The sequence below is a fragment of the Rhea americana genome, unplaced genomic scaffold, assembly GCF_003343005.1.
Source record: "Rhea americana isolate MKP2758 unplaced genomic scaffold, rheAme1 scaffold_35, whole genome shotgun sequence".
Classification (NCBI taxonomy): Eukaryota; Metazoa; Chordata; class Aves; order Rheiformes; family Rheidae; genus Rhea; species Rhea americana.
In genome coordinates this window covers 4,950,527-4,977,599 of record NW_028186479.1, presented here as the reverse complement: position 1 = coordinate 4,977,599, position 27,073 = coordinate 4,950,527, and the positions used below count along the sequence as shown (strand labels likewise).

At 37.1% G+C, this 27,073-nt stretch overlaps 1 protein-coding gene across 3 annotated transcripts; it reads left to right on the top strand.

Annotated features, from left to right (window-relative positions):
- Nucleotides 1-27,073, top strand: MRPL3 (mitochondrial ribosomal protein L3). 3 transcript variants are annotated; one of them, XM_085311853.1, is made up of 10 exons: nt 1-137; nt 1,754-1,932; nt 2,975-3,066; nt 3,821-3,919; nt 7,370-7,469; nt 9,339-9,399; nt 15,311-15,419; nt 16,745-16,822; nt 17,890-17,967; nt 24,962-25,380. In XM_085311853.1, exons 1-10 carry the CDS (start codon nt 37-39, stop codon nt 24,995-24,997), a joined length of 933 nt encoding a protein of 310 aa, XP_085167979.1. In that variant the 5' UTR covers nt 1-36; the 3' UTR covers nt 24,998-25,380. The 3 variants fall into 3 exon arrangements, with proteins under 3 accessions (XP_085167979.1, XP_085167981.1, XP_085167978.1); XM_085311855.1 differs by lacking the exon at nt 24,962-25,380 and adding an exon at nt 24,473-24,947; XM_085311852.1 differs by lacking the exon at nt 24,962-25,380 and adding an exon at nt 26,444-27,073 and having other exon boundaries at nt 2-137.

The window sequence follows — 27,073 nt, the reverse complement described above, 5'->3', positions numbered from 1 at the left end:
CCGGAAGCCGCCGGCGCCGCCGCCAAGGGCCGCGTGATGGCGGGCTGGGGGCTGCTGGGCCGCTTGGGGGCTCGTCTGTGGGCCCGGGGGCCGGGGAGGCCTCTGCGGGCGGCGGCGGCGGCGGCTTCCGCCGACAGGTAGCGGCTGGCCTGGGAGAGGGAAGGGCGAGGGGGCGGCCGGGCGCGGAGAGGCGGCGGCGGGAAGAGCGGAGCCGGGGCGCCGCGGGGGCTCGGGCCTGTCGCAGCTGCGAGGCGAAGCCACCTCGCCCGCCCCTTCCCCCCCCCTCCCCCCCCGGTGCCGCCTGGAGGCCTCTGGGCGTAGCCTGCCCGCAGGTTGAGGCCCTATGCGGTGCCGGGAGTGTTTGTGAGCGTGGAGGGTGGCTGGCCCTAGTGTGCTTTTGGGGTGCTCGAGCCTGGCCCGATCTGCGTGGGAGCTGTGACACTATGTGCTTGTTCGTATCCAAAGCATCTCCACTTTGTAGTGGACAACGTGACTTAGCTGTGTTTTGAGTTGCCTGTTGTTAACAGGTAGCCATGTGTATGCCCTGGCTTGGCTGCAAAGAAGAAGTAATACATTTAAACATGCAGAATGGTCAGCCCTCATCTTTAAGTTAATACAGGGGAAGGTGCTCAGTGTTGTGAGGACTTTACATGGTTCAAAATGTTATTGCATTCATGGCTGTGCTGGTGGCACAGGATTTTTGGGTGCTTTCCATACGCTTCACAATCCATCAGTGCAGTTTAAACCTTTAACTGTACTGCAGAAAAATGTATTTCATCTTCCTTGCAGAGGGCTAATAGGCATTTAAGTGTCCCCCCCCCTCCCCCATGGTAGTCCCCAAATTATCTACAACTGCATGCAGCAGTTTATCTGTACTATTGTAAAGTGCAACAGTGAACATAAAATCAGCTGTGTGGGTAGAAGGAACCAGCTGTCTGGGTAGAAGGATCCTCAAAGGGTCCCTAGTCCAACCTGCTGCTCCAAGGAGGCTCAGCCATGAGGTCATACCAGGTTGCTCAGGAGTTTGACCAGTCAGATCCTGGGATCCTCCAAACACAGAGACTTCATGAYCTTTCTGGGCCACTCTTCCAATTTTCTTCTTTATGAAATTCATCAGATTTCTCTTCGGCCCATGCCTCTGGATGGCATCTTTGCCCTTGAGCATATTAACTGTTCCGTTCAGTTTATTCACAAACTTCATAAGGGTGCACTTCATCTCTTCTAACAGGCCATTGAGAAAGATATTAAATAGGACAAGCCTGCAAGTAGTGTCTTGAGGAAGTCTGCTTCTGGCAGAGTACAAACTGTGAACCACAGCCCCTACAGCCTGATGATCCAGCCAGGTTCTCACCCATCTGATAGCTTACCATTCCATACCCTGACATCCTAGCTTGTATAGAAGGATGCTATTRGAGACAATGCTGAAAGCCTTGCTAAAGTCAAATTAAATGACATCCACTGTTTTCCCTTCATCCGCTGATCCAGGGTTTTTACCACAGAAGGAATGGTGACTAATTTGTTGCTATTTGCCTTCCTTCAGTGTGTTTGTAGAATACTTTGACAAATAATTAGGTGTTGGTCAAGGGTGGCCAGTTTGAATGATAGTCGAATAGCTTGCTAGTATGATTTCGGTCTTTATTACTGTTAACTATAATGTCATATATACTACTTGATAATACCATTATAATCATACATGCTGTGAGACATTGTATAAACTGATGAGCAATTTAAACTGTTTCCCATCACTGGGTAGAGGACAGCTGGGCTTTGTGGTCAGGCAYGTTAACAATACAACGTGGTGGAGTGAACATCTTTCTGAAGAGAATGTTGAGTTCCTCAAGAAGATAACTGCRGAAGAGTACAAAGCTCAAACAGCCAGCAAGCTGTGTCCTCTGAAAGATGAACCATGGCCACTGAATGAGTGGAAACCAGGTGAGAAAGCATCTATTCTGAAGAAACAAAGTTATACCATTATTATTTTTGTTGTGTTGTTGCATTCAGTAACAGCAGGCTTGTGTTCTGTAAAGCATCGTCCTTTTTTGCTGTTTCCTCAGTCAGTTTAACCTTTGCAAGGAACAGAATATTCTCTGTTCTAAGTTTTCCTGTTGTCCCYGAAGATCTTGTGGATTCACAGACTCTGTACCATGTTGTTGGTTGCTGTTCAAATGATGTGAACCTTTGAAGAGCTAAAATCTTTATGTTGTGTTCTAATCCGCAAAACTTTTGAATTGCTGAAGTAGTATTGTATCTTCTTCAGAGGCTGGCAATAGTTACAAGAGTGTTTTCAAGTTCATGTACTTTATATTCTAGGGGTCTTTTGGATGAATACCTAGTTTATTATCTTGTCATGGTACAGAAGTGACACTGACAAAGTGATGATTTTAATTAAAARCTAAGTTTGAAATTATCACATTGTAATACTTCAAATGTTCTTTAAATAACTGATGCATTATGTTTACTTATCTATTTGGAAGATGTGTGGATTTTTGAAARTTAGAAGTGTTTATTCTTTATCTTGTTTGTTACATTTTTCAAGACATGGACTGTAAGAAGTCTTAAGAGAGTGTCCCTGCTATATAGCTACAGTGACAAAAAATGCAAAAGTTGGGATGGGAGGAATCTACTACAGAAATCTTTATATTAGTTAATTTAGCTCTAGAATTCTATGTGGGAGTCATGTTTTTTCACCAAAAATGATACTGAAGCATTGTTTTTTCTGATCTTCATGATGAACTGTTTTGCACACTGAATCAAAGGCAATTTGTACAGAACTTCACTGCTGTAATATTAAAACAAAGGAACAGATTGTTCCAAGCTTAYCCACAGCAAGTCAGAGGTTTTTCCTCTCCTTTTGATCTGGTCCATAGGAAAAGTCTGGGTTGAAGAGGCTTTGCAGGATATTCTGTAGGTCATGAGACTGACTTTCTCRAAGATTGAGGATGGAATTATATTCATGTTCTGTTTTGATCTACAGGTTCCATCAGAGTTGGTGTCGTTGCAGTAAAATTGGGAATGATGCCAATATGGACCAAGTCAGGAGAGAAACATGTAGTCACGCTACTTAAGGTGAAATAAATCATGCAGAATTTCATCTCCTATACTGTATTCAGATTGTTAACCAGAAGTTTCAGGCAAAGTGAAAGTATTATTTGCGGAGTAAAAATTACCAAAGATTTCTTTTAGCATGCATAACATGCTGTGCCTGTTCTCTGTTTTTATACTCTAAATTTTCTAGGAACTGTTTTCCTTCTCTGTCAGGTATTCGGTTGTGCAGAACTGTGCGTGGTATGTATGAAAGAGGAGAGAAGGGAGGATRACATAAAACTGGGATTCACTCCCCGCTTCACTTCTTTTTGCCAATGCAAGCACTTGGGAATTGGCTTCATCTGGCTTGTTGAGCCTTTGTAGCCCTGAAGCTCCTTCGTTGCATACTCGGGCAGATATTAGTGTGATGAGGCTTCTTTGCCAGCCTGTTACAGCTATATAGTAAACTGAGGCTATGAAGGATCTCACATTTACATTGCAAAGGAATAGGAGTCAATAGTGTAGACCCTTCTTATTGTATGCTTTGCAGTTGCATTTGGTCATGATTTTACACGTCTTGCAGATGAAAGATGGCTATAAAAGTTGATTCAATTCTAGAACGTTCATGAGAATATGGTTTGTGTTCTACTAATATTTTTCCTAAGATAAGTCTTTAATTGATTGCTAACTTTTTATCATACACTTTTTTCCCACTGTCCTCTATTTGTACTCAGCATCTCCTTTTAAAAGAGCACAAATGAAGTCTGTTCTAAGACTTTTTTTTTTCTTTTTTAAGGTGCAAGATTGCCATGTTCTAAAGTACATTTCAAAGGAAGATTCAGGTGGAAAGTCACCTAGGTTAGTTGTTGGAGGGAAAAATGCATCTCCTTTTTCAGTAAGTAAACTGCTTTGGATGTTTCGTTGTTTCTGTCATTACAGTACTAAAATAGCATGAATAGACTTCTCCGAGAGATTTGTTTGCAGACATGTGGATTTTTGGAATGGATCTTTTGTCAGATTTGCCCTTGCTTGTTTCTTTAACAGTAGTCTCAATTTTTCGTTAAGTGGCGTGAATATAGGTGTTTTCTCACCTATTTCTGGTTGTTCTTCCTGAGAGTCTAGAAGGTGAGGACAAATTGCTGAAGTTTTTGTTGCCCTTTGTTACTGTAAGAAAGCAGTGGATTTTGGAAGTTGCTTTGATGCAAATCATCCCATGTAATGGGTGAGTCTGCAGGGCCTTTAGCAGTATAGAAGCAACAGGGGAAGCAATATGGGACCAAGACTGCAAGATACACGTGTTGTGGACTCATCAGGCTTCATCAGTTTTTAGACGACATTGTTCTGTGGTTGACTCTTCTATACTGTTTTATTTGCTTTTGTTGTAATTTTGCCATGAGTCTATTAATAGAGATTGTTCACTTGCATATAGCTTTACTGAATAAAAAAGTTAAAACTAAAATTTTCAGTCAGATAGCTCCATGAATGTAGTTCGTCAGCAGCAGTATCAAAACATACTCACTTGTTTGAATACTCCAAATTTTTGATGTGGAATTCCTGGCCATCTTCAATAGCTATGGCTATCTAACAAAGCTGTCGATCTTGAGGAGGAAAATTGAATTATAGCTCAAGGCAAGAGCAAAGCTTTCCTTCAAAGGATTGCGTTTTCTATGATTCTATAAAATAGAAATTCTATAGAGATAACTCTGTAGAGAATATTCTATTCTACAGAGATTTCTATAAAGAGCCAGTAAAATAGATTGCATTCTCTGTGATTCTGTAAAATAGAACTATGTACTTTTGCAGTGTTTTGAAACTCATTTGTTTGACTTAGGCAAGTACAAAATAAAACTTTTGATTATTAAGCAGAYTTTCACAGTTCAAAATATATGTCCTTTTTTTCAAACAGAAGGTTATCCAAATGCCTCAGAATGAATCCATATACTTTTTGTTTGTGTTAGTGGAGGTGAGGGAAAAGGAGCTTTTTTCATTTGATAAACTTGTTGGYTTTTATGGGGTATTCTCATGATTTTTGGAGAGGCACATATTTTAAGGTATCGTCCTTTAATTCAATGGGTTTATGTCATGTTTCACCACCATTGCTTCTACGTTTCATGTGTCTATCCTGTCACTTCAGTCTATATCCACTTTTAGTGTGTAACATTCTTCCCTGGRGGAATTACAGCTGTGCTTTTTTCCTTCGTTATCTTGGTTCAAGACATGCAACAATCATGGGAGTCTAATGATTTTCAAATTGTATTTTGCGCATTGAACTCCTTACTGTTGAAATTCTTATGAAAATGACATTAGCAGTGATTCAATATGTTTTCTGAGTAATACGCAGGGAACAAGGAAGCAAACGGAGAATTTCTGTTTAAACAGCTCGTTGGCTGAGAAACTTTCTTCAAGACAGAACTACTTAAAATGTCAACTCAGGGTTTTTTTAATGGTTTGAATTATGTTAATACTTCTCTTGGAAATATTTTTTTCCAAATTAGAGCCTATTAATTTGATTAAACTTATTTTTTTAATAAAGAAAATTGACTAAATATCCTTAGACAGATTTGTAGTCAGGACTTGGCCTAAGTCTGAACTCTAATTATTATTATCATTTTGTAAAGTATGTAATTTCTAAGAAAGAATCTGGCATGCAGTTTCTGAACAGTTTTAGTTATTGAGGTACCAGCAAATGTTGTCTTTCTATGATCTAAATACAAGTTTGAATCATTGCTTTCTTTGTTACTTTTGTATGTTTCTTTTCTCTCTGAAGTGTCTGAATGTGAGAATTAAAAGAAAGCTGATTGATTGTTGAAGTAGAACAGTGAAACACTGTAGTAGGAGTTTTAGAAGTGAGTGATTTTTACCATTTGACTTTACTATGCTTTCTTTCAATTGTGGTAGCTCTTTTCAGACTCCCATGCTGAGTACAGTGTTGAACTTGCTGTCATCTAAGGAGGGAGTTTAACGTAGCAGTGGAAGTAAAGGATTGGTTTGCAGGCGTATAATAGAGAAGGGGTTTGATTTACTTTAAATGCTTATGTATGGTAGTACAATATGATAGTCATCCTTCTTTAATTCATCAGGTTTTGGGGGTTTGGGGAGGATTTTGTATTTAATAGATGACTTTCTAAAAATGGTATTTGAAATGTTTTGTCTTATGAGTTCATGTTAACAAACCAATTTCTACTAAAAAAAAATAACCTTCAAAGACTTTGAATCCACATGTTCTCTTCAAATAAGAAGATGTGTTTATAAATGCARAAGTTCTGGTTTGTGTCTAATTAAGTCAGAGATGCTTGATCATCTGCTTCTTCACAAAACTTTCACTGTTCTCGTAACACTTATTTATATATTTTTAAAAAGAAAAGGAAGGGCAGCATGTAGGTTTTCAAAAACAACTGGCTTGCATTTTAGAAGTTATTYGCGTTATTTTCTCTGAAAATACAGAGAAACGTTTTTGTTTGGGAGAGGGGTAATTGCACAGAACTATTGAGAAGTGAACCTCAGAGATGTGACTATCCAAGTGTGACAGTGCTGGCAGATGTTTAAATTGCTTTCCACGAGTATTCATTTGGAGAAAAATCAGCTTCATTGCCTTTTTCCTGCAGCCTCAGTTTTCCTGCCTCATTGTTTCCACTGACGGGTATCTTCTCAATGGTCAGCTCTTTTCTGTGAGTTTTCTAGTTTAAAGCAGCTGAGAACAATTTAAAGTGTTTTTAACTTTGTATCAGAATTCACTAAAATGAAGGACTTCTCTTTATTAAATCAACAATGGTTTGGTACTAAGTACAGTTGATACATCTTAAATATATGAATCATAAACTCATTTTTAATCTTTTTTTCCCCCTCTTTGTCCAGAGAATCTATATTCAGTTCCATGGAGAGTTAAGCGTTTCCAGAATTTTTTGCAAGACATAGCCTTATTTTTCTGGTTTTCTTTATTAAATGGAAGAAATGTGATTTGTGATGCTGTAGAACTAATTAATTTTTAACACCTTGAAAAAGAAAATRCTTTTAAATGACTAAAAAACTATTTGAAAAGAGAAAAAACAGTAATACATTTTATTTACATTATATATGGCTGATTTTCCTCTTGATTTTAGAAATTTTCATAGATGTCTTGGTCATATGCTATAATTACATGATAACTAGTTGACTGAAAGTAAAAAGCAGATACAGAAGTTTTAAATTATTTCATATATACTAAAAATGCTTGTGTCAAGATAAAAACGTAGTACGATATGTCTGTTTCTATGAGCAGTGTTGACAGTCTGTAATGACTTTCTGTGAAATGTTGATCTGCAGATATCTTAAGATCACTTCTTTTTATGGCTGCTCTTTCTTACAGAAATCGGAGTCYGAAATGGAAATTTTTAGAGAAGCTGGAGTACCACGGAAAGAGAAAATTACGACATTTAATGTAACTGATGATGCCATCATTAAACCAGGTAATCTTTCTACTACAGAGTACTGTGTTGATTGTTTAATGTCCTCCACTTCTTGTAAATTTTTACCAAGTCATGAAACATGTTTGTTTGTYTGTTTTTTGTACAGAAATTGCTGAATTCTTATTTGTCATTGAGCACATGCTAGTTTTTCATTTTTAGGGAAAAAATAGAAAATGGTCTTTGTAGATGGTAAGAAGTAGAATTTTTCCTTTTTCCTAGGAATTCTGTTTCCATTGCTTAGAAAATAAGTATGATCCAAACCAGCTAGTCTTAACATTGAGTTATGAAGTAAATGTCTGTAAACTTAAGTATTGGAAATAAATATGCATGCATTATTTTTCTCTGATAGTTGTTATGAGAAGGACACTAAGAAGTTCATGGTAATGTTTCTTGGGGCATACAGTTGTAGTTAGACGTTTGGGGGTTTTTTGCTTCAGAAGTATGACTGACTGCTGACCTCTATGATGTCATTTTTCCTGGCAGTTTGCAAGGACTCTTAGTGAGAACATTTGCTATCAGAAATCTGTAGATTTCATTAAAAGCTTTATGTTTTTAAGGATTTATTAGATTGTGTATTTAGGTAACTTTTATTTTCTGCTTTTTGCTTGTGTCATAGATGTTTGCTTTTTTTTTTCTCCCAAGAATTAAATAGAGTAGGAAGTTCTAATACATTATAGCTGTATATGCCAGTAGATAAAGTTTTTGGAAAGAGATTTCTAAGGCAGTGTGACAACTGATAAGTATCTAGTCTGGAGGAAGTCTGGACTGATAAATACAAGTGAAGGCCTGAGAAATAGCAGAAATGCAGGTTTTCAATAAATTGATTTTGCAGTGTGTATATATATGTGTGTAAATAAAATGTCCRTAGCATCCTTCAGATTTCTCATTTTATCTCCGTTGCTTGCTGCTGACAGGCTATTTCCATGTGCATGTATGCATTGTATAAAGAACGTAACAGTATGAGGATTTTTATGCTTGAAACTTAGTAGAGATTTACATCATTCCAGTTTGAATTCATGCAGAGATTTGAAAACAGTATGAAAAGGGATGCAGGCATGAAGAAGTGATTGGARTTTAATTTCTTTAATTGACTTGCATCAAGCTGGAAACTCCGTTAAARCTGCAACTACATGACTCTGCAGATTAAAGTTCATTATAATGACCTAAGTTTTCAATTCTRTTTTACTTTTAAGTGTTGTTAAGGGTAGAATGTTGCATTTGGATAACAAAAATTCTTGAAGATAGTGTAACTTTTTAATTAAAATTAAAGCTTTGATACTACAAGCACAAATGAGTAACAGCATTCAGATGAATGATGTCAGTGACCTACAGTAGCACAAATTCTGGTAAAAGGTAACATAATTCCCTAATGGATGAAACTGTACTTTTATTCCAGTCTCTAGTCTGGAAAAAACAAAAGCAAACCCCAAAACTTTGTTAAAACAAAGAGGCTTTGCCTACCTTTTGTCCTTCTAGCTCTCTTTTGAAGGGAAGTATTGTTAAAAATACATTTTGATGTGCTCGTAGTTTTAAGTAGAACATGTTCCGTTTTCTTGCCAAGTGAGAGTCTTAATCATGTTTGACTTTGTCTTTAAGTATTTGAATTACAACATTTCTAAGTAAAGCCCAAAGACTTCTCTCCTATCCATCTAAAATTGGGCTAGCAACTGAGAAATTTGCTTAAGTAGCAGGTACAAAGCACTTGTTTTAGTAATGAAGGTTTATAAATAAAAGCAAATAATATGTAAATACARAAGATTTTTTTATTTCCTTTCCTATGACTATCCTCTATCTGCATAATAATGACTCAGTACTGATTAGTGGATATCAGAACTTAGCTGAACACGATCTCTCCTCCTTCTTTTGAAGGTACTCCTTTGTATGCTGCTCACTTCCGCCCAGGTCAGTTCGTGGATGTTACTGCAAAAACGTAGGTTCCTAACATTTTGATGCATCTTTCAAATGGGTTGATTTCTCCTGCTGTGCTTTGACTGTGACTCATGGCTAACAAAAGYCAAAATGCAGTTGCAAGGGGTTCACAGAAAAGAGAAGTCCATTCAGCCATTGAGTAAAAAATACCAAATTCTTTTTTCCGTTAAAGTTTACTTTTGATTTTGAGCACCCTGACTAAGCAAATATTGCTATTAGGCCTATGGTCCTGCATGTGTGGTATGTAACAAGTGTATAATTAGCACTGAACGGCTTGATAAAGAGCTTGAGAAAAAGATGCTGAAGCTTAGCACTGGCCAGGAAACCTATAATGCAGCATATGTGGTATGTAGAGGTGGAGGATAAATATTGAAAGGCCTCAGCTCTCAGAAGAGGTGCTTAATTTTGATTTGGTGAAGAGATGCAAAGAGAGATGGAAGTGTGTGAATGCAATGAGAAGCAGCAAGACAGTGATACATTTAGCAGGACAGCAGAGCTGTCACAATCCTATATTGTTTTCTCTCGTATTACAGTTCATCTCCTCTGCCAGGAACTCACTAATGATCTTTAACATGGGAGGAATATTTTCCTCTCAGACCACTGTGAATGCCAAGTTAGGGCTCAAGTTGTAGAGGATGTCAAAAGAATAACTGGCACCTTGCCACAAGGATGAGTAATGCCTCTTCTATTGCATGCATGATTTCTACTGCCCAGCAGAATTGAAAACTGTTATCTCAGTGTTTAAGTGCATTTTTGTTATATTGTGATACCAAGATGACATTTCCCATTTGATGTTTATTTTTTTGTGTAATGGAGATATACCTAACAGGCTTTGTTGAAATACCTTGCATTGTAATTATCTTTTTTTTGTGTAATGCTTTTAAAGGTCAAATATTATTCTCATTATTATTCTTATGTATATATAGAGAAGCTGACCATATCAGCTTCTAATACACCTGAGCAGATCTGTAAGGGCAGCCTATTGAAAATCTATTCACTTTATCTAAAATTCCAATCTGAGGAAGACAAGTCATTGATTGGAATTAGCATTTTCCTGTGTCAAATTTGCTTATGTAATACTTGGACCTGATATGTTATTCATATAGCTTCTAAATTGTCTTCAATGAACAGCCTTTAGTTCACAGCAGCTTACCTGCCCCTTTTCAAGTTGATTGGTTTCCCTTTGTAGAAGAGCTATTTAACGTGTGTCTTGATTTTGTTCAGTTCTTTGCACGGAGTTGTAGATCTGATTTAAATGACTCAACMTTTTTAAAATATAGGCATGTATTGCTTTGAAAGGCAAGAAAGATGGAATAATTCAAGTAATTATTTTGTGGAGATTATTTGGCCTGTTTTGTTAAACAAGGAATTCCTGATCCCTGGGTAGGTTGTTCCTTACAAAAATTACGAAGCTGTTCTTAGTTGCTGTGGTATGAACAAACTACTGTCGCTACATTTCAGAAAAGTCTTGGTTAGTATCTTGATTTGATTTGGTTACCAAAGTGTAGGGTTTTGGGGTCCCCCCYCCTTTTTGGATCGTCTCTTTTTAAACTCTCCTTGAAAATACATTTTTGTCTAATTCTGCTAAAATGTTTTGGTTCATTTATACTTCAGTGAGAAAACCACCGTCATGGAAACAAGGAAGCTTAGTTAAAGATATATGCAGTTTGTTTTTAKTCTAAGTCTTGTAATTTGTTCAACACAGGATGAGTAGCTTTTAAACACTGACAGTAGACAGCCTGCATGTCTGCATGCTGTCTGCCTTCAATGTGAAATGTTTTCCTTAATATTTATTTTAAGCAATTTAAAAGCTCAGTCTGTAAGTTTCATAGTTAGTAGATCAGAGTTTGTGTTAGAAATTCCCTTTTCTGCTGYTTTGCGGCCTGGTTTATGGATATTTCTGGAAGCCATTGGAATATCAGAAATTCTGCCAATACAAGGCAAAAGCAAATAGTAATTTCCCTTGAAATGTATAAGAAGTAGGTAGTGATTACGGAGAGTTAACAGCTTATTTAACCTTTGCTAGGTTAACAGTGTAGTCCAAGCCTGAAAATACACTCTACCATTTTCTAAAATTCTTTGACTAAATAGTTGTAATTGTTCTCCTTTATAGCATCTAAAYATTTGTCTTTTAAATCTGCTATGTTTGAAGAGTTAGCAGCAAACTAAATCATGATTTAGAGTACTTTATTCCAGTAGTTTTTTAAAATAAATGTTGGCTAATTAGGTACTGGTATTTTATTAAATCAAACCTGGAAAATAAATTTCTTTACAAAATTATGTGATTGACTTCAACAACTGCTTTCCTGGAGGTGAGACTAGAACAACTATGTTTAATTAAACTGTTTTTAATTCTACCGTTATTTTCATTTGATTTCATTTAACCTTTGCATTAGTCTTAGTTTTGCATATTCCTGATTGTTGCCTGTGATTCCTTTATGGCGCACAGGTGTAAGCATGCTTTAATGAAATGACTGATATGACAAAACTCCCTTTATGGCATAAGACTGATAATATAAATATCCAGTCTAATTAARACAGGTCTCATGCAAGCTTGCCCGTTCAGATGTTGTGTCTAATGTTACTGTTGTGAGAACAGAAGTAATTCAAGCCAATATCTTGGTGCAACAGTCAGAAGACGGCATACAGAAATCTCAACAGAATAAATGGGATGGCAAACCTTCTACTTTAACACAGCTTCTTGATAATATTATCTGAGATACCGCACGTATAATTTGACCTTCTCAGAGTGAAATGTAGATATCAATTCTGTTTAATGTAAGGTTCTGGATTGAGAGCCTGGTTTGACAAGCCTTAACGTTTCTGAAAAGTCTTTATTGGAGCTGGCAGARCTATGCCCATTGTTATTTCAGAGCTATACCTCTTCTTATGCATATTTGAGCTTATTCTAAATTGGAATTGTATTGTGTCTCCTTTTAAGACTTTATAAAGTTTAATGAACAAGATGTAATGGGGTATCAGTAGTTAGGACTTTYTAGGGAAAATCAGGAATTCTTTTGAATCATGCTTAAATGAGAAGGTGGTGCAGATTACTAGAAGCTGAGTGAGCTCCAGGAGAGGTACATGTTTTTGTCAGAATCTTTTATGCATATTTTGGCTAATGTGAAATTACATTTTAAAATAGGATAYACTGTGTATGTGATAACTATATATTTTAATCTTTTGATTTGGCTAGCTCACACTAAATGTTAAAAACTTTTTATCAATGATACTTGCTGTATACATTCACTTTTAGTGATTTAAGGAAGGTGAAAAGGGCAGTTAAACAGTTTGAAACTGATAAATCTGATACTAAGATCTGACACCTGACCTCTGTTCAGAAGTTGTCAAGAATATATTCTTTTAAGGACTAGTTAATTTTTTGATAGAATTCAGCTTCTTTCTTGTCTTATCCCAGAATATTTCAAATGTTGGAAACTGTTTTCATATTGTAGTTCAATAGATATATGAGAAGCTGAAGATTTACTAGTGTACTCTCTTTTAGTCTGGCCACGCTTTCTATAAATTTSCTAAGGCTTCCATTTTATAAAATCCACACATTGGAAAGGAGAGCAAAACATAGATCAATACATTCTGTTGCCTCGTTGCATAAATCATTAATACTAGAAACTGCATCATAGGATATAATCACCTCTTTTTGAAGATACTGCCTAACATCTGATAAAGTAACTTTCTTCTCAGAGTGCACSCCTTTAAAAGTATAAACTCTTTCTAGCAGCATGGTTTTTGATTATATTTTTATAAAAAGTACAGTTTACAGATTATTAAATCATTCATGTTTAAAAGAGGGACCATCTGAATGAGGTACTGAAGTGGTTTCACGACATCAGAGATTTTGCTTCTTGATTAAAGTTGACAGTACCATTTTCTCTTGGAATGGAAACTTCAGATGCTTGTGTGGTTTTCTGTGTAGTGAATTGCAAGTGCATTTCTGCAGCTGAAGAATTAATCATGCCCTCAATCTGCTCTCTCTGGTCACTGCGCAGCTGTTGTGATATGACCCACTTGCGGTTGGTTTTGGAGAGCTTTTTAATTCTGTCTTTCAGCTAGAGGTGCCAGAAGTAGTCTGTTTGAGAAACATGGCCTATCATAGATAAAAGAATAGATTAAAGAAAAATAATATTTTTGCAGAATAGATAAAAGTTTTTATGTAGTTCTGTTGCTGTTATGTATTCTAAAGTTACTGATGCCTCAGCAGTCTAAAGACACAGAAGAATATGGAGTTTAAGCCACTCTTAAAGCATGAATATTTTTCAAATAATATTGCCAACGAATTTTTCTTTTTTTCTTTTTTTTTTTTAACAACTATCTCTCTGCAGTACTGCAAGCTTTTAGAATAAGCTGATTCRTGAAATGCTGATGTAATGAAACCTTGCTTCCTTTGGATTTCTGTCCTGTATTCCTGATCCCAGGTATCCCCASCCCCTCCTGCAGGTGCCTTCAGTTCGCAGCCACACCTCCAACCCTCCCCAGGCCCTCCCCAGTGTCTCCTGACTGGAAAGACCCTGTTGCTGGTGCCCCGTGCCAAGTGGCCAGCTGGCAGGCCAAACAGAACAGATGACTGGTTTGATCGTGCTCTAGCATTTTTTTTAGTTGTACGAAATGAGCAAAAAATTAATACTGTTTCTAACCAAAGATCTTGATTTCAAATGAGTAGACTAGACGTCTTCCTGCTCTGCCACATATCTCTGGACTTGGCCAGTAGGCTCAAACAAGGGAAGAGGAGAGCCGAGAGACAGGCACTGGGGTTGCGCGAGTCGTGTTTCCGGGTGGCTCACTGCTTTCACTGATTCTTTCTGTGTGTGGTTTTTGACTCCAGCTTGGCTAGGTTGGCAAAAGCAACTCAAAGGAGAACTGTCCAATGGGAAGAGGAAAGGATCTGGTTTTGTGAATGATGTTTTCAGCATTGAGGTGTTTTCTCTAGTTTTTAAAGGTGTTACTTTTCTAAGTTGGTGAGTCAGCAAAAAGTTGCCCGTATATCAGCACATGCAGTATGCATGATCACACAGTTTTATTTTCTTGGGTTTGGCTTAAACTAATAGGACGGTGCCATCACAAAATGCCTTAGCCAAGAGAGGATTTCTGTAAATAGGAGGAAGAGGATCATCCTGTTTAAATGAATCAAATAATCTGTGCAACTATAAACACCATGGACAGATTTTTCCTCTTGGAAACTCACAGTGCTGTGGGTTTAAACATGCTTTAATCTGCTTTTCTTCTGTGTAACAGTAAGGCAATTTTCTTGTCGAGTCTGTCRCTGCAGTAAACACAGAACTCCAAAGCCAGTAATATTACCTTGTGCCTCAAAGATTAAGGCATGGATGTTGAAGATGTGTTTATTTGTTATTTCATTGTAGACTGTATGTGTCTGATGAGTCCAGATCAGAAGAGTTATGTATTTTCACTACACAAAACAGCCAACTCTAGAGAATAGCTTTATGAGATGAACCTACTGTAGTTTGGTAAAGAAATGCTACTTTGCTTATTTGGATGCTTCTCTTAGCAGCCCTGATTTTCCTCTCTTGATGCTTAGGGCTTTCCAATAAGTTTTGGTGTAGATTGTTATTCRGTTACTCTGTATTTATTTTGTTTTTCTTGTATATAATGTTAATATTGGTGAGAGCTTCAATATAGTAACCTTTATTGAGGACCATCTCAGCAAGGAGTGTTTTATGCTAGCCTTTTTGCCTATTTGACTCTCTTCTGGTAGTTTTTATTTTCTAAAACAGCATTAAGTGCTGCCCTAGAGTATGTTTATGATATAGAATACTGGTTTTAAAATATTTTCTTCTGACTGCTGAGCTTTGCTACAAGTAAAAAGATCAGAAGCCTGACTGAAATTATTGATCATTGCCAGGAACTTCAAGTATGATTAATGCATTTTTTTTCAGAATTGGTAAAGGATTTCAAGGTGTTATGAAAAGATGGGGATTTAAAGGCCAGCCTGCTAGCCATGGCCAAACTAAAACTCACAGACGTCCTGGAGCAATATCTACCAATGTAAGGATTCTTATTTCTTCTTCCTTTTTTTTTTCCTGTTGTATACACTCTTCCTCAATATTTTTACTGKCTAAAAATAAATTATTTCAAAATAGCTGTTTTTCTAGTCTGTTGTCCACTGTGTGCTAGCAGAGAATCCCAGGTTTCAGAGGAAGTTCAGAAACCAATGAACAGTGGAGAAACAGTGTAGTTAGCTGTTCTCTTAYGCCTTGAATTATGAGGATCCTATATTGTTAGTAAATGAGTTGGCAGATGTTTTAACTGAGCAAAATGTGGTATTTGGTAATATAGCTGAGATAAATAGTGATCTAAAGAGAGTTCTAAAAATCCTTTATTACAGCATTTATAGACTGCAAAGGATTACCGGTTGTTTCAAATTGTGATTTTTCTGCTGATGTTCTGGAAAGGTAGCTGGCTGTGCTGTACAAGGCTAGTTGCTTTTTGACCTTGCCTGAACACTTAATTAACTCTCTTTGCCAAAAAGTTTTGTTAGCTGCTTGATTTTTTTCAGGTGAAGACAGGGGAATRTTTTTAAGTTTCAAACTATAATCAATATTTGTTTAAAAGCTCTTTGAAAAAGATGTATTTAAAACTTCATCCTAAACATTATAACAGAGGGATGTAGGAGATTGAGATAAACCCATAGGTAATGCTGTAGAACTGAAAGTTACTGGGCTTATTCCTGCCTTTTTTCCTACCTTTGTTCTCCAAGTTACACCCATCTAAATGAAAATGGGGTACAGAAACTAGAGCAATGGAGGGAGTGTCATTTTAAATTCTGTTCTGAAAAACATACTTTAAAAAAATCTGTTCTACATCAGGAGAAAATTTGTTATAAAACTTACAGATTAGGAACAAGAGGAGAAGCTACAGTTATCTTAATTTTGGCTGCCTTTTGGCTCAGTACTGCTCTGAAGCTCTGTGATGGAATGCMCGTGTAGTTTAAGCAAGCCTGTCAGTCGCTGCTCTCCATGTTATAGACAAAAGTCTTGTGCTGACAGGGATTTTAGAAAACTACCTTTTATTGCTATGCACCAAGTCAAAATATTGAATGAGTGAAAATTCTGCCCTGAATCTACAAATATTTCTGTCAAGCAAAGCTAGAATCTCTTTGTTGATACAGCATTTTTATAGTGTTTTTATTATTGAGGTAAATATTTCAGGTAACACATAGATTAATACTTAACCTGGAGGTATTTAAAATACTAATCAATATTAAATATTTTCAATGTTGTAAATACTAATATATTTTCTTAGCTGTTCCTCTTGGCTTTGTAAATGYGTCTCTTGCAGTTATGTAACTTTTGAGCTCTGTTTTTATCCAGAAAGCTTCCAAAGTTTACCGTGGAAAGAAAATGCCTGGTAAAATGGGTAACGTTTACAGGACATCTTTTGGATTAAAGGTGAGTTCCAAATGTATTAGGATGTGTATAAGGTGATCGCATTGCTAAGTGATGAACTTTGCTTTACAGCGTTGTGGTGGTATACCATCCATCATTCTTGTCAGGTTCAGAATTCAGGATCATGGCTATATCTTTAAATAAAAAAGCTGAAAAGACATAGGCAGTGAATRTGTGCTTCTGTCTTTTGGTGACTTACAAAAAGACACCTGAACTGCCYTATGCATATGTGCAAAAGTGAGGATTGGGGTTTCAGGTAACACTACTGCATATGATGTGTTTGTCACTGTATTCCTTGGTGTCTGCCAAGAATTTCCTGGTGGGAAAGTCATCAGGGTTCTTGAGACTTTCAGTTAATGTCTTAGTGCCTGTTCTGCTTGTTCAGTTGAGCCCAAGTCTAAATTGTTTGATGTCATTACTTTATAATGGCCTTTATGTTTCCTGTGCAAAAAGGGGATTATGGGTTTCTRTCTGGATTCCGATGTATGCACTCATCAGTTAGTGCCTGAGCTATTACTGCTACCATTCTCTGCCTTGGTAGGCAAAATCTACTGTTTGCGCAAAAAGCATATAAATCTGCACTTCGTGAAAGTATGTACTGCTGCTCTCTGCTAATTAAAGCTAATGTTTTRTGACTAGAAAATGTGTGTGTTCAGTTGAGCACCTCATAGAATTAAGAAATCAAAAAATGTTTGCAATAGCATTTTCATGAATATATTTGTCTTAATTTATCACATGTGATATGTACAACAGCTCTTGCTGTAAGAGAGAAAAGAGACTTGGGAGTTCAAATTGATGTTATACTGTGTGAAGGGCTGACTTATCATATGACTTATCGTATGTAGCCTGATCCTTAGCCCTTTAAAACTGATTAACAGACTCCTGCATTAGAAAGCTATCCACTTAGGATAGCACGTGACTGCATTTTGTGGCAAGTTTAACTATATGAAGAACATTCTTCTTTCCCAGAGTTCTACCTGCAATAAATCAGTTTGTGTCACTAGATTACTGTTTGTAAAGCTGGGAATACTGTCTAAAAATAGTCTTGGTATCTCTTTTCTGCATTCTAGGTGTGGCGAATCAACACAAAACATGACATTATTTATGTAAACGGGTCTGTTCCAGGTCACAAAAATTGTCTAGTGAAGGTATGTTTGCTTGTTTCATCTTAGTCTATTTAGTGACAGTTAAGCTTTACAGCTCTCTCCTTAAAGTAGAAACACTGGTTGAATGCAGCCTTCAGATTATGAATGACTACTAGGGACAGTGGATCACTGTGTACCCTAAACAGCTCATTCTTATCTTTGCGCTGGAGTTCTGTACCTGTTTAGGATATGATAACCCAACACAGTTGCTGTAACTCTGGGGTAAGTGTCTTGGGTCTAGATCCACCCTCTTTTAACACTAACTTGAGTCACTAACTTGTTGGGGAGATTTCTGAAGTATTATGTAAGGGCTGTATTCATCAACAGAAATACACAGCTAGCACTGCTTTACAAGTGGTCCAAAGTATTTCCAATTTCTTGATCATACACAGTAGCGGTTGGCCTTTCTAAAGAGCAGTTGAGGTACAGCAGAAGACCATTGGAGTTCACAATAATGATTTAAATTTCCTTTGCAGTCAGCATAAATGTAACTGTCATTGTTTTCTGTGACATTTTATAGAATTAATTGCGAATTTTATTGAGGTTGTTTACGGATTGTCTGTGAAAAACTGAATGAAGAGACTAATWGGTGTTTTTTGCAGCATAAACAATAAAGTCCACCTCAAAACAAGAAAAATCCTTCAAGTATTTTTTCAAAATAATTTTCTTTCTGATTAGGTATATTCTGCGCATCTGAAAACACATTACCTGGAGGAAGTTATTTCCTTTCTGACTTGTTAGCAGCTTACAGGTTATCAAAAGTCTTTGGTAGCAGCAATTATAAAGATTGTTRAGCACACATGTGAGTGTGTGTGTGTATATACAACAAATATAGTTTACAATGTTCAGAATTTTTGTAGGGATTTAAATTAACCTGTTCTTGAAAAGTTCAAATTCAGAAAGTTTGAATGTTTTGAAAAGTTTTATTATGTTCTTTGCCTGCTTTGCTATGGGCATCCATTTTTTTTGGTTTGCTGTTTGTATTTGTGGAGCAGAATTCCGTAGTTATCGTACATTAAGAAAAGCAATGCTAGCTTTAGAATAGATGTTTTCCACACAGAAAAATGAAATCCCCTTTTACATTTCTCTCTTTGAAAATAAACCCTTTTYTTCTGAGTGAGGCATCTCTAAATTGCTTTGACTGTGATGTCCAGTCCCATCTTGGAGAGTGCGTTACGGATTTCTCTTCCAGGATAGTGAAGATAAGAGAAAATGGGTTAACAGATATCCTGAAAACAGCTTATCCTGGATAATTTTTTTCCGAAATTACTGGGCACAACATCGTGACATAGAATTGAGACTGTGATTGGACTGGCTTTTCATCTGTATATCTAACTGAATGACCTTTTCTCCAACTGTGTTCTAAGTATTTTTATTAATCCTGAGCTGTGACACTGATAGCTGTATGTTAGTCTGAGGTTTAATTAAGTGTAGATTTGTTGTAGGCCACTATGTTTACATCATAAATTTTGTATACAAGCAATATAATGTAGATGAATGAATAACACTTTATGCTGTACATCTCATTTTCCTAGTCATATTGTTAAACCCATCCACACTTAAATGGTCGTGTGGTGACTGAATCTGCACATCTCAGGAATCTATCTACAAGCATTACAACATTTTATTAAGCCATTGAGACTGAAGAAGGTTCTTATTTCAACCAGCTCAAGACTTTTATTCTAACTAGGCTTAATAGATTAACTAGGCTTAATAGATTAACTAGGCTTAATAGATTAACTAGGCTTAATAGATTAATTTTTTGAGTTCTAGGTTAAGAAAGCAAAACACTTATAATATGAAGTAGTTTTTTTGTTTGTTTGTTTGTTTTAAACCAAGGTTGCATGTGCTAATATTGCACATTTTTATTTACACTGTGGAGATCTCATTTAAACAAAGCCATTTACAGCTTGTTAATCAGACATTGTAGGCTTCTACTTGGAGAATAACTTACAGGAAGGGTAGTGCGCATAATTGGGCCAATTCGACCTTTAACTTTTTCTTCACTAAGATATTACTTTCATTTGGGGTCCATGGCATCCTTCTTACAGTTACTGGTTTTGTTCTGAAAACAGTCCTGCTATTGGCTTTAAAAAATCCTTGAGGAAGCAGTATCGTTGTAGGCAGCAACTTGTAAATAGGAAACTTGTGGGCCAAACCATCTGAGCATATCCAATAAAACAACTTTGTTGACATCTAAAATGCAAAGAGGGTAACTGACTTTGGTCATGGCAGTCTGCTGTATTACCATTAAGTGCCTGCTGTTCTTGCTGGTGAATTCATTCAGTTCAGTTGCYATAGTTAATAGTTGGAAGATCGTTTAGTCCAGCCCTCAGCGTAGCCCATACAGGGACTGAACCTGTGACCTTGGCATTAACAGCACCACGCTCTAACCAACTGAGCTAAACCTGCCCCGCTGCCCTCATTGAACATGTAGAATTTCTGTTAATTGTATTTGCAATTTACTTATGTTTGAAAATATTTCCAGTTGTAGTTATCTGTGATTTAGAAGTCCAGATATCTTGAAGTATGCTTTTTGGCATATGCAAGCACATTTCAGAGTTGCAGCTATTTTTTTTATTAGAAATCAGGACTGAGGATCCATGAGAATAAYGATGATATTTCATTTCTTAGAACTGCTTGATTAAAGTGGTATAATACTTGAAAGACTGTCATCTTGGCCAAATGCTCTGCAAACTCCTTTAAATGCCCATAGCTTTTTAGTAACAAATAATTTATGCATTGACATGAAGGCCTAGTAGTAGATACTATCACTATTATTCTGGAATTATTTTAAAAAATCAACTCCACTCACATATTTGGTGATTGGAAGAGAGGGTATAGTCAACAACAGTTTATTCCAGATCTTTGAACTTGCTGAATCCGTTCTATATTTCTTCATAAACCCTATGAGTTGGGGTATTAATTCAAAAATCTTCTATTTTCAAATACATCCCTGAAGAATAGGGGAAGCTTTAATTTAAAARTGTCATGCAATGCAATGCTATTATGTGTGTGTTTTCCCATTTCTGTTTTTTCTGCATTTAGTCTTACTGTATTTTTCTGTGGTGTTTCAAGCTTGTCTCTGAATGCCTTTCTTCCGTGATACCTTGTTATTTACATAGAGCCTTTGATGTTAAAGCTGTTTGAATCTGTAGTTGGGAGGAGAAATCATAAGATATCCGCTTATATAATGGATTCACCAAGGGGAAATCATGCTTAACCAATCTGATAGCCTTCTCTGATGGAATGACTGCCTGGGTAGATGAGGGCAGAGCAGTGGATGTTGTCCACCTTGACTTCAGCAAGGCTTTTGACACTGTCTCTCATAACATCCTCCTAGATAAGCTCAGGAAGTGTGGGTTAGATGAGTGGACAGTGAGRTGRATTGAGAGCTGGCTGAAAGGCAGAGCTCAGAGGGTTGTCAGTGGTGCAGAGTCCAGTTGGAGGCCTGTGGCTAGTGGAGTTCCCCAGGGTTCAGTACTGGGTCCCATCCTGTTCAACATTTTCAGCAATGACGTGGATGAGGGGATGGAGTGCCTCCTCAGYAAGTTTGCTGATGATACCAAACTGGGAGGAGGGGCTGATACACCTGAGGGCTGTGCTGCCCTTCAGAGAGACCTGGACAGGCTGGAGAGTTGGGCAGAGAGGTTCAACAAGGGCAAGTGCAAAGTCCTGCACCTAGGGAGGAATAACTCCATGTGCCAGTACAGGCTCAGGGCTGACCTACTGGAGAGCAGCTCTGCAGAGAAGGACCTGGGAGTGCTGATGGATGACAAGTTGACCATGAGCCAGCAAGGTGCCCTTGTGGCCAGGAAGGCCAAGGGTATCCTTGGTGCATTGGGAAGAGTGTTGCCAGCAGGTYRAGGGAGGTGATTCTGCCCCTCTACTGAGCCCTGGTGAGGCTACATCTCAAGTACTGTGTCCASTTCTGGGCTCCCCAGTACAGGAGAGACATGGAGCTACTGGRGAGAGTCCAGCGTAGGGCTACAAAGACGATCAGAGGGCTGGAGCACCTGCCCTGTGAGGAACAGCTGCGAGAGCTGGGCCTCTTCAGCCTGGGGAAGAGAAGCCTGAGGGGGGATCTTATCAATGTGTACAAGTACCTGAAGGGAGGGTGTCAAGGGGACGGGGACAAACTCTTTTCAGTTGTCCTGTGTGACAGGACAAGAGGCAATGGGCAGAAACTGAAGCACAGGAAGTTCCGCCTGAACGTGAGGGGAAATTTCTTCCATTTGAGAGTGACAGAGCACTGGCACAGGTTGCCCAGAGAGGTTGTGGAGTCTCCTTCTCTGGAGATCTTCAAGGCCCGCCTGGATGCAACCCTGTCTAACATGCTCTAGGTGACMCTGCTTGAGCAGGGGGGTTGGACTAGATGATCTCCAGAGGTCCCTTCCAACCTTACCGATTCTGTGATAATTACTGTGCATTCTACTAAATAYCTGCCTATAATTATGTGGGGCTAATGTCTAGGGGATGTGTGTGGAGCTATCTGTTTTTATCCAAGCTTTTAAGTGGAATATCGTGGTAATACTTTTCTCTTTGTGGGGCTCTAAGAAGAAAGCATTTGTGTCCAGTACCCCTCCTCTTTGTTGCTTGTAACCATTAAAACCACAGTGCACCCTAAGGCGTGTATTTATTTTTATATTTTGTATATATATTTTTGGAAACTTACTGCATCAGCACTGTGTCCAGACTGAGATGAAGCACTTGAGCTTTTCAAGTTTAATTTTCAGCAGAAAAACTGCAGAGTACCAGGATGAATTCCTGGTTTAATTAGAAGTCAGTTTTCATTTGATATTGCACACTGAACCGTGCAGGTAAGTAACTGACATAAGTAATGTTTCTAGTCAGCTGGAAAACTAATCAAAAAAGCTTACTTTGTCATTTAAAAAGGAATCTATGCTTAGATCTAGTAAAGTAAAGAAATCTTAGCTGTAGTTTTTTTGTTGTTGTTGTTGTTACAAATTGCAGGGTAAACATTTGTAAATTAGTATGTTGTGCCTATTGAGATAACTTACTCCTGTAATGCCTATTAGCCTATTACCTTTGCCATATCTTGCTGAATTTGTAGGCCTAAAGTTACTGGCTAACTCTTAAAAAAAAAAAAAATTCTTTTTGGAAAAGAAAACTCTGATGTTGGATTTCTCTCCTCAGTATATTATAAAAACGTTATATTTTCTGTCTTTTTAAGGGAGGAACACAAGACTAATTCCCTTTTTAATTAGAATTAGAAACTATTTTTAACAAATTTTGTGCATTTAAACACTTTTCTGTGAGCAAACAGTTGGCATTCTGCTACTGTGGATGCTAACACAGCCTGAAGCCTCATTAAAGTGCAAAAGCGAGCTGCGACTTAAGTGTCAGGTTTTGATGCTTATTTAAGACTGTATTAAGTATTTCGTGCTGATAGATCTCTGAAATTGTGTTTGTTTATCCTAACTATTATGCTGTCAACATATGGGAGATGAATATGTGCAGTTTATTAATTGTCTACTGAACAGTTTATGTCTCTGTTTTAAACATTTAGTGACAAAATCGTGACCAGGTCCAATTTCTGCTTTCTGTAGTATTTTTCTCAATTTAGAAACTTCACAGCTAATACATAGTAATATTAACATAGTAGTTGAGCAAACCAAGTGATTATGTTATACAGTTATAACAGTGACTGTTTACGTGGATAGTAACAGCCAATTGGGCACTCTGCCTAAATCCTTCTGTGGATGAGAGCTAATTTCATTGCGCTTTAGCAACACTGACAATTAAATCTTATTCTGACTTCATTGGGGGCTCTTATTTTTTTGAGAGCTCTGGGAAAGACAGGGCTAGTATACTGAAATGGGTCAATGCTAACGTGCAGAAAAGTTTAATAATGTCAGGGCCATGATTTTGAGTCACAGACATTATTTTTGTTTTAAGGTCTAAAAATATGAGAAATTTGTATGTTAAATATTTGCATATAATTGTACGTCTCTTAGAAGATGTGGCTRTACTATAGAAGCTCAGTAAAGAAATGGCTTATAACAACTAGTTTCAGTATAGATTTTTAAAAAATTGTAAACTTCATATGTTTGGGAAGGAAGAAAGTGAAGTAGTATTTGGTACAGTTTTGAACTCTTTGCTATGAAGCATTGTTTTTCAGCCTTGGGTTTTTGACTCTGAGGAGTAAGGTAAAGGAATTTCAGTGGGGCTTTTTTACCTTTTTAGCGATGCTTTCTGAAGGGTTACTGGGAACATAGCTCRTACCAGATCACTCATGCTTCTTGCCTGCGTACACTTTTATACAGACAAGTGTAACTACTGCTGCATACCATTAAGTTCCTTTATAATATTGTGAAATATTTGTAGCAATCTGAGGAAATAAATATGCAAAACTTTTGATATGCTATGTCCTTGGCATAGAGAAGGTCATTCAGTAATTGCTTGCAGACAGGTAAATTACACTGCTTTTTGAGTTGCTAATCAAAACTTTCAGACATAAAGTGAAATTCAGGTCTTCTTTTGGTAGGAATACCAATCTAACAACTCTTGAAACTTGGAAGAGAAAGAGACATGATTTTTCACATTGGTATTAATAAGCTAAGTTTGTGCTTCAGGACTAGAACTTAACTTACAGTTGAAGGAATTGAACGTAGAAGAAAGTTGAAAATGTGAAAAGAGCAGTAGTTTTGGCCAATCGAAAGAAATATTCTATCAACTATACTGATTGAAAGAAAAAGCACGTCAGAAGAAAATAATTTTAGCATTGGACAGGAATAAGGAAACGAGAAGTAACAGTTAAATGGTGAAGTTATTAGAGCATATTTGTTTTAGTAGAAGAAATAACAGCAATGTATTAAAAGTGAAGATACGGTATTTGAGCATCTCAGGTGGCCCCTTTAAAGCTATCTGATTTGTATTTGCTATGAACTCTCTGTTGCTGGAACTTTTGCAGAAAGGTCTTGGGACTTTGACCTCAGCTTAGTTTATTCCATGTTGCTCTCCGTCCCGTCTAYAGGTACTTCAACAGTTAGGTATGGCAACTTGCAAGTGAGTAGAGGGCAGCATTAATAAGGAGATAGATGTCTAGGAGAAGAGGAACGACCTACTCCAAAAGCTAGATAGCCATCCAAGCCAATACAACATACTAAGCCTTTCTCCTCCTTGTTTTTAGCAAAGAGTTTGCTTTCGATTATCAAACCTGGAAGAYTTGCATTCAGAAAGCTACTGAAACTTCCTGGCAAAAGAAAATAAATAGCATTTTTTTTCAGAAGCTGAAGTTTAAGTCAAATTTATTTTGTACTACATCTGCAAGAATCCTCTTGGACTTTGGGAAAGACTTAGGTAATAGCGGATATGAATCTGSTAAATGCAGTGCTGTTAGAACAGAACTGTCAGCAGGCATAAAATTGTTTTATTTAATTTTGCTGTAAATCATAGTTGTCTTATGTGTGTTTCTTTCCAACCAAGAAGAGTGCTATTCTTAGGCAACCCATCAAAAAAAAAAATTCCTTACTACAGTAAACTTTTTTCTCTAACTCTTTGTACTTTTTTAATCTAGTTGAATATAGTAGTGACTGAAAGGAATTATTACACTGTCTACAGGAAGATCATATGTAACAATACAGAAATGAAGAATTTGGCTTTAAATAAAATTTCCTCATTCGAGAATTTGTAGCTCTCCTTTCTTTAGAGATACGAGCTCTATCTTCTACCTCAGACAATCTGCTTTTTGCTGATAATTCTAGCTACTAATTTTCTTCAGAGATTGGAGTTTCGAGGGCTAGATTTTAAATCTTTTGACGTGTAGAAAGGTCAGTATAGGAAAGTTATTTCTGTGTGGCATTATCTTTCTTAGAAATTAACTTTCTTAAAGGCACATACTCTACAAACCTGAGTACTCACTCTGTGAAGAGTTCTAGATGCTCAACTCTGCACTCAATGAATAGCTCCTCAGTAGTCAGAGAGACCAGGTGTAGCACATGAGGTTAAGTACTTGTGTACTCTGCAAAATTAGGTCAGAAGTAGTTTGTTCCACAAAGGCAAAAAGGATATCTTAGTTGTTGAAGAGATTACACAGCATAATATAACTTGATATGTCCTATAGGAAAATAATGTGAGATATAAACATAGCTAAACCCAGCCCTATTTACACATTTATTTTAACAGTATTTTAAAATAGTGAGACATGAATTCATAGTGGTAGACTTTGCTTTCTCACAGTGTGGTACAGACGATGAATTCTGGGTTAGGGTGGGGGGTTGTTTTGGGTTTTTTTAACTCTTCAGTGACTTGAGTATAAAAAACTAAATTTGTTAGCTGGGTTTGATATTAAAATAACTGGTGATTAGATATGGAATTCTTCAGATAAATGAGAGTACTGAAAATACTGTTTTTTCTTACACCTTCAAGGTGATTTCTTTAATCTTTAGTGCATCACTGTATGTGAGTCTTTTCTTAGATTTATTAAATCCTTTCCTCCCCCCCCTTGCTTTCTTAGGTGAAAGATACGAAATTGCCTAATTACAAAGACTGCAATAGAAATCCTCCATTCCCCACATATTTTGCTGACGGAGATGAAAAATTACCAGAAGACTTGTACGATGAGGAACTTTTCCAGTTCACGGATCCATCTGTCACATATGCTTAATGTTCCTGACAACTTTGAAAACACATGGTTTTATGTTATTTTCACTCACTTAGCAATGCTGTATAAGAATAAACCTATAAATTGCAGTCTGGCCAAGTGACCTGAACATTTTAGATAYTGCCATTTTGGCCAAGTAATAAGATTTACCACTGTCAGTTTCAATTCTGAGTTGAAAGTAGCAGGTAAGTCTGAGGGACAGATTGTAAAGCACATCAAACACTTTGTCTTCAGTGATCTTCTGTCCTTTATCATAGGCTGTGAAAACTTGAACATTTCTGGAAAAACTGTTGTATTGAAGATGGTTCCATTCAGTTTTCTGAATGCTGCAAAACTCTGTGCTTCACTTCTGTGGRAAGTATTCTGGCCATCTTCGATCAATCAAAAAAAATTTTAATCTGTTTTGGCATCTGAGGGGATAGATAAATCATATGCGAGTCAGACTTTGTGAAGAATACCCCAAAATAAAACAGGGAAAATGCA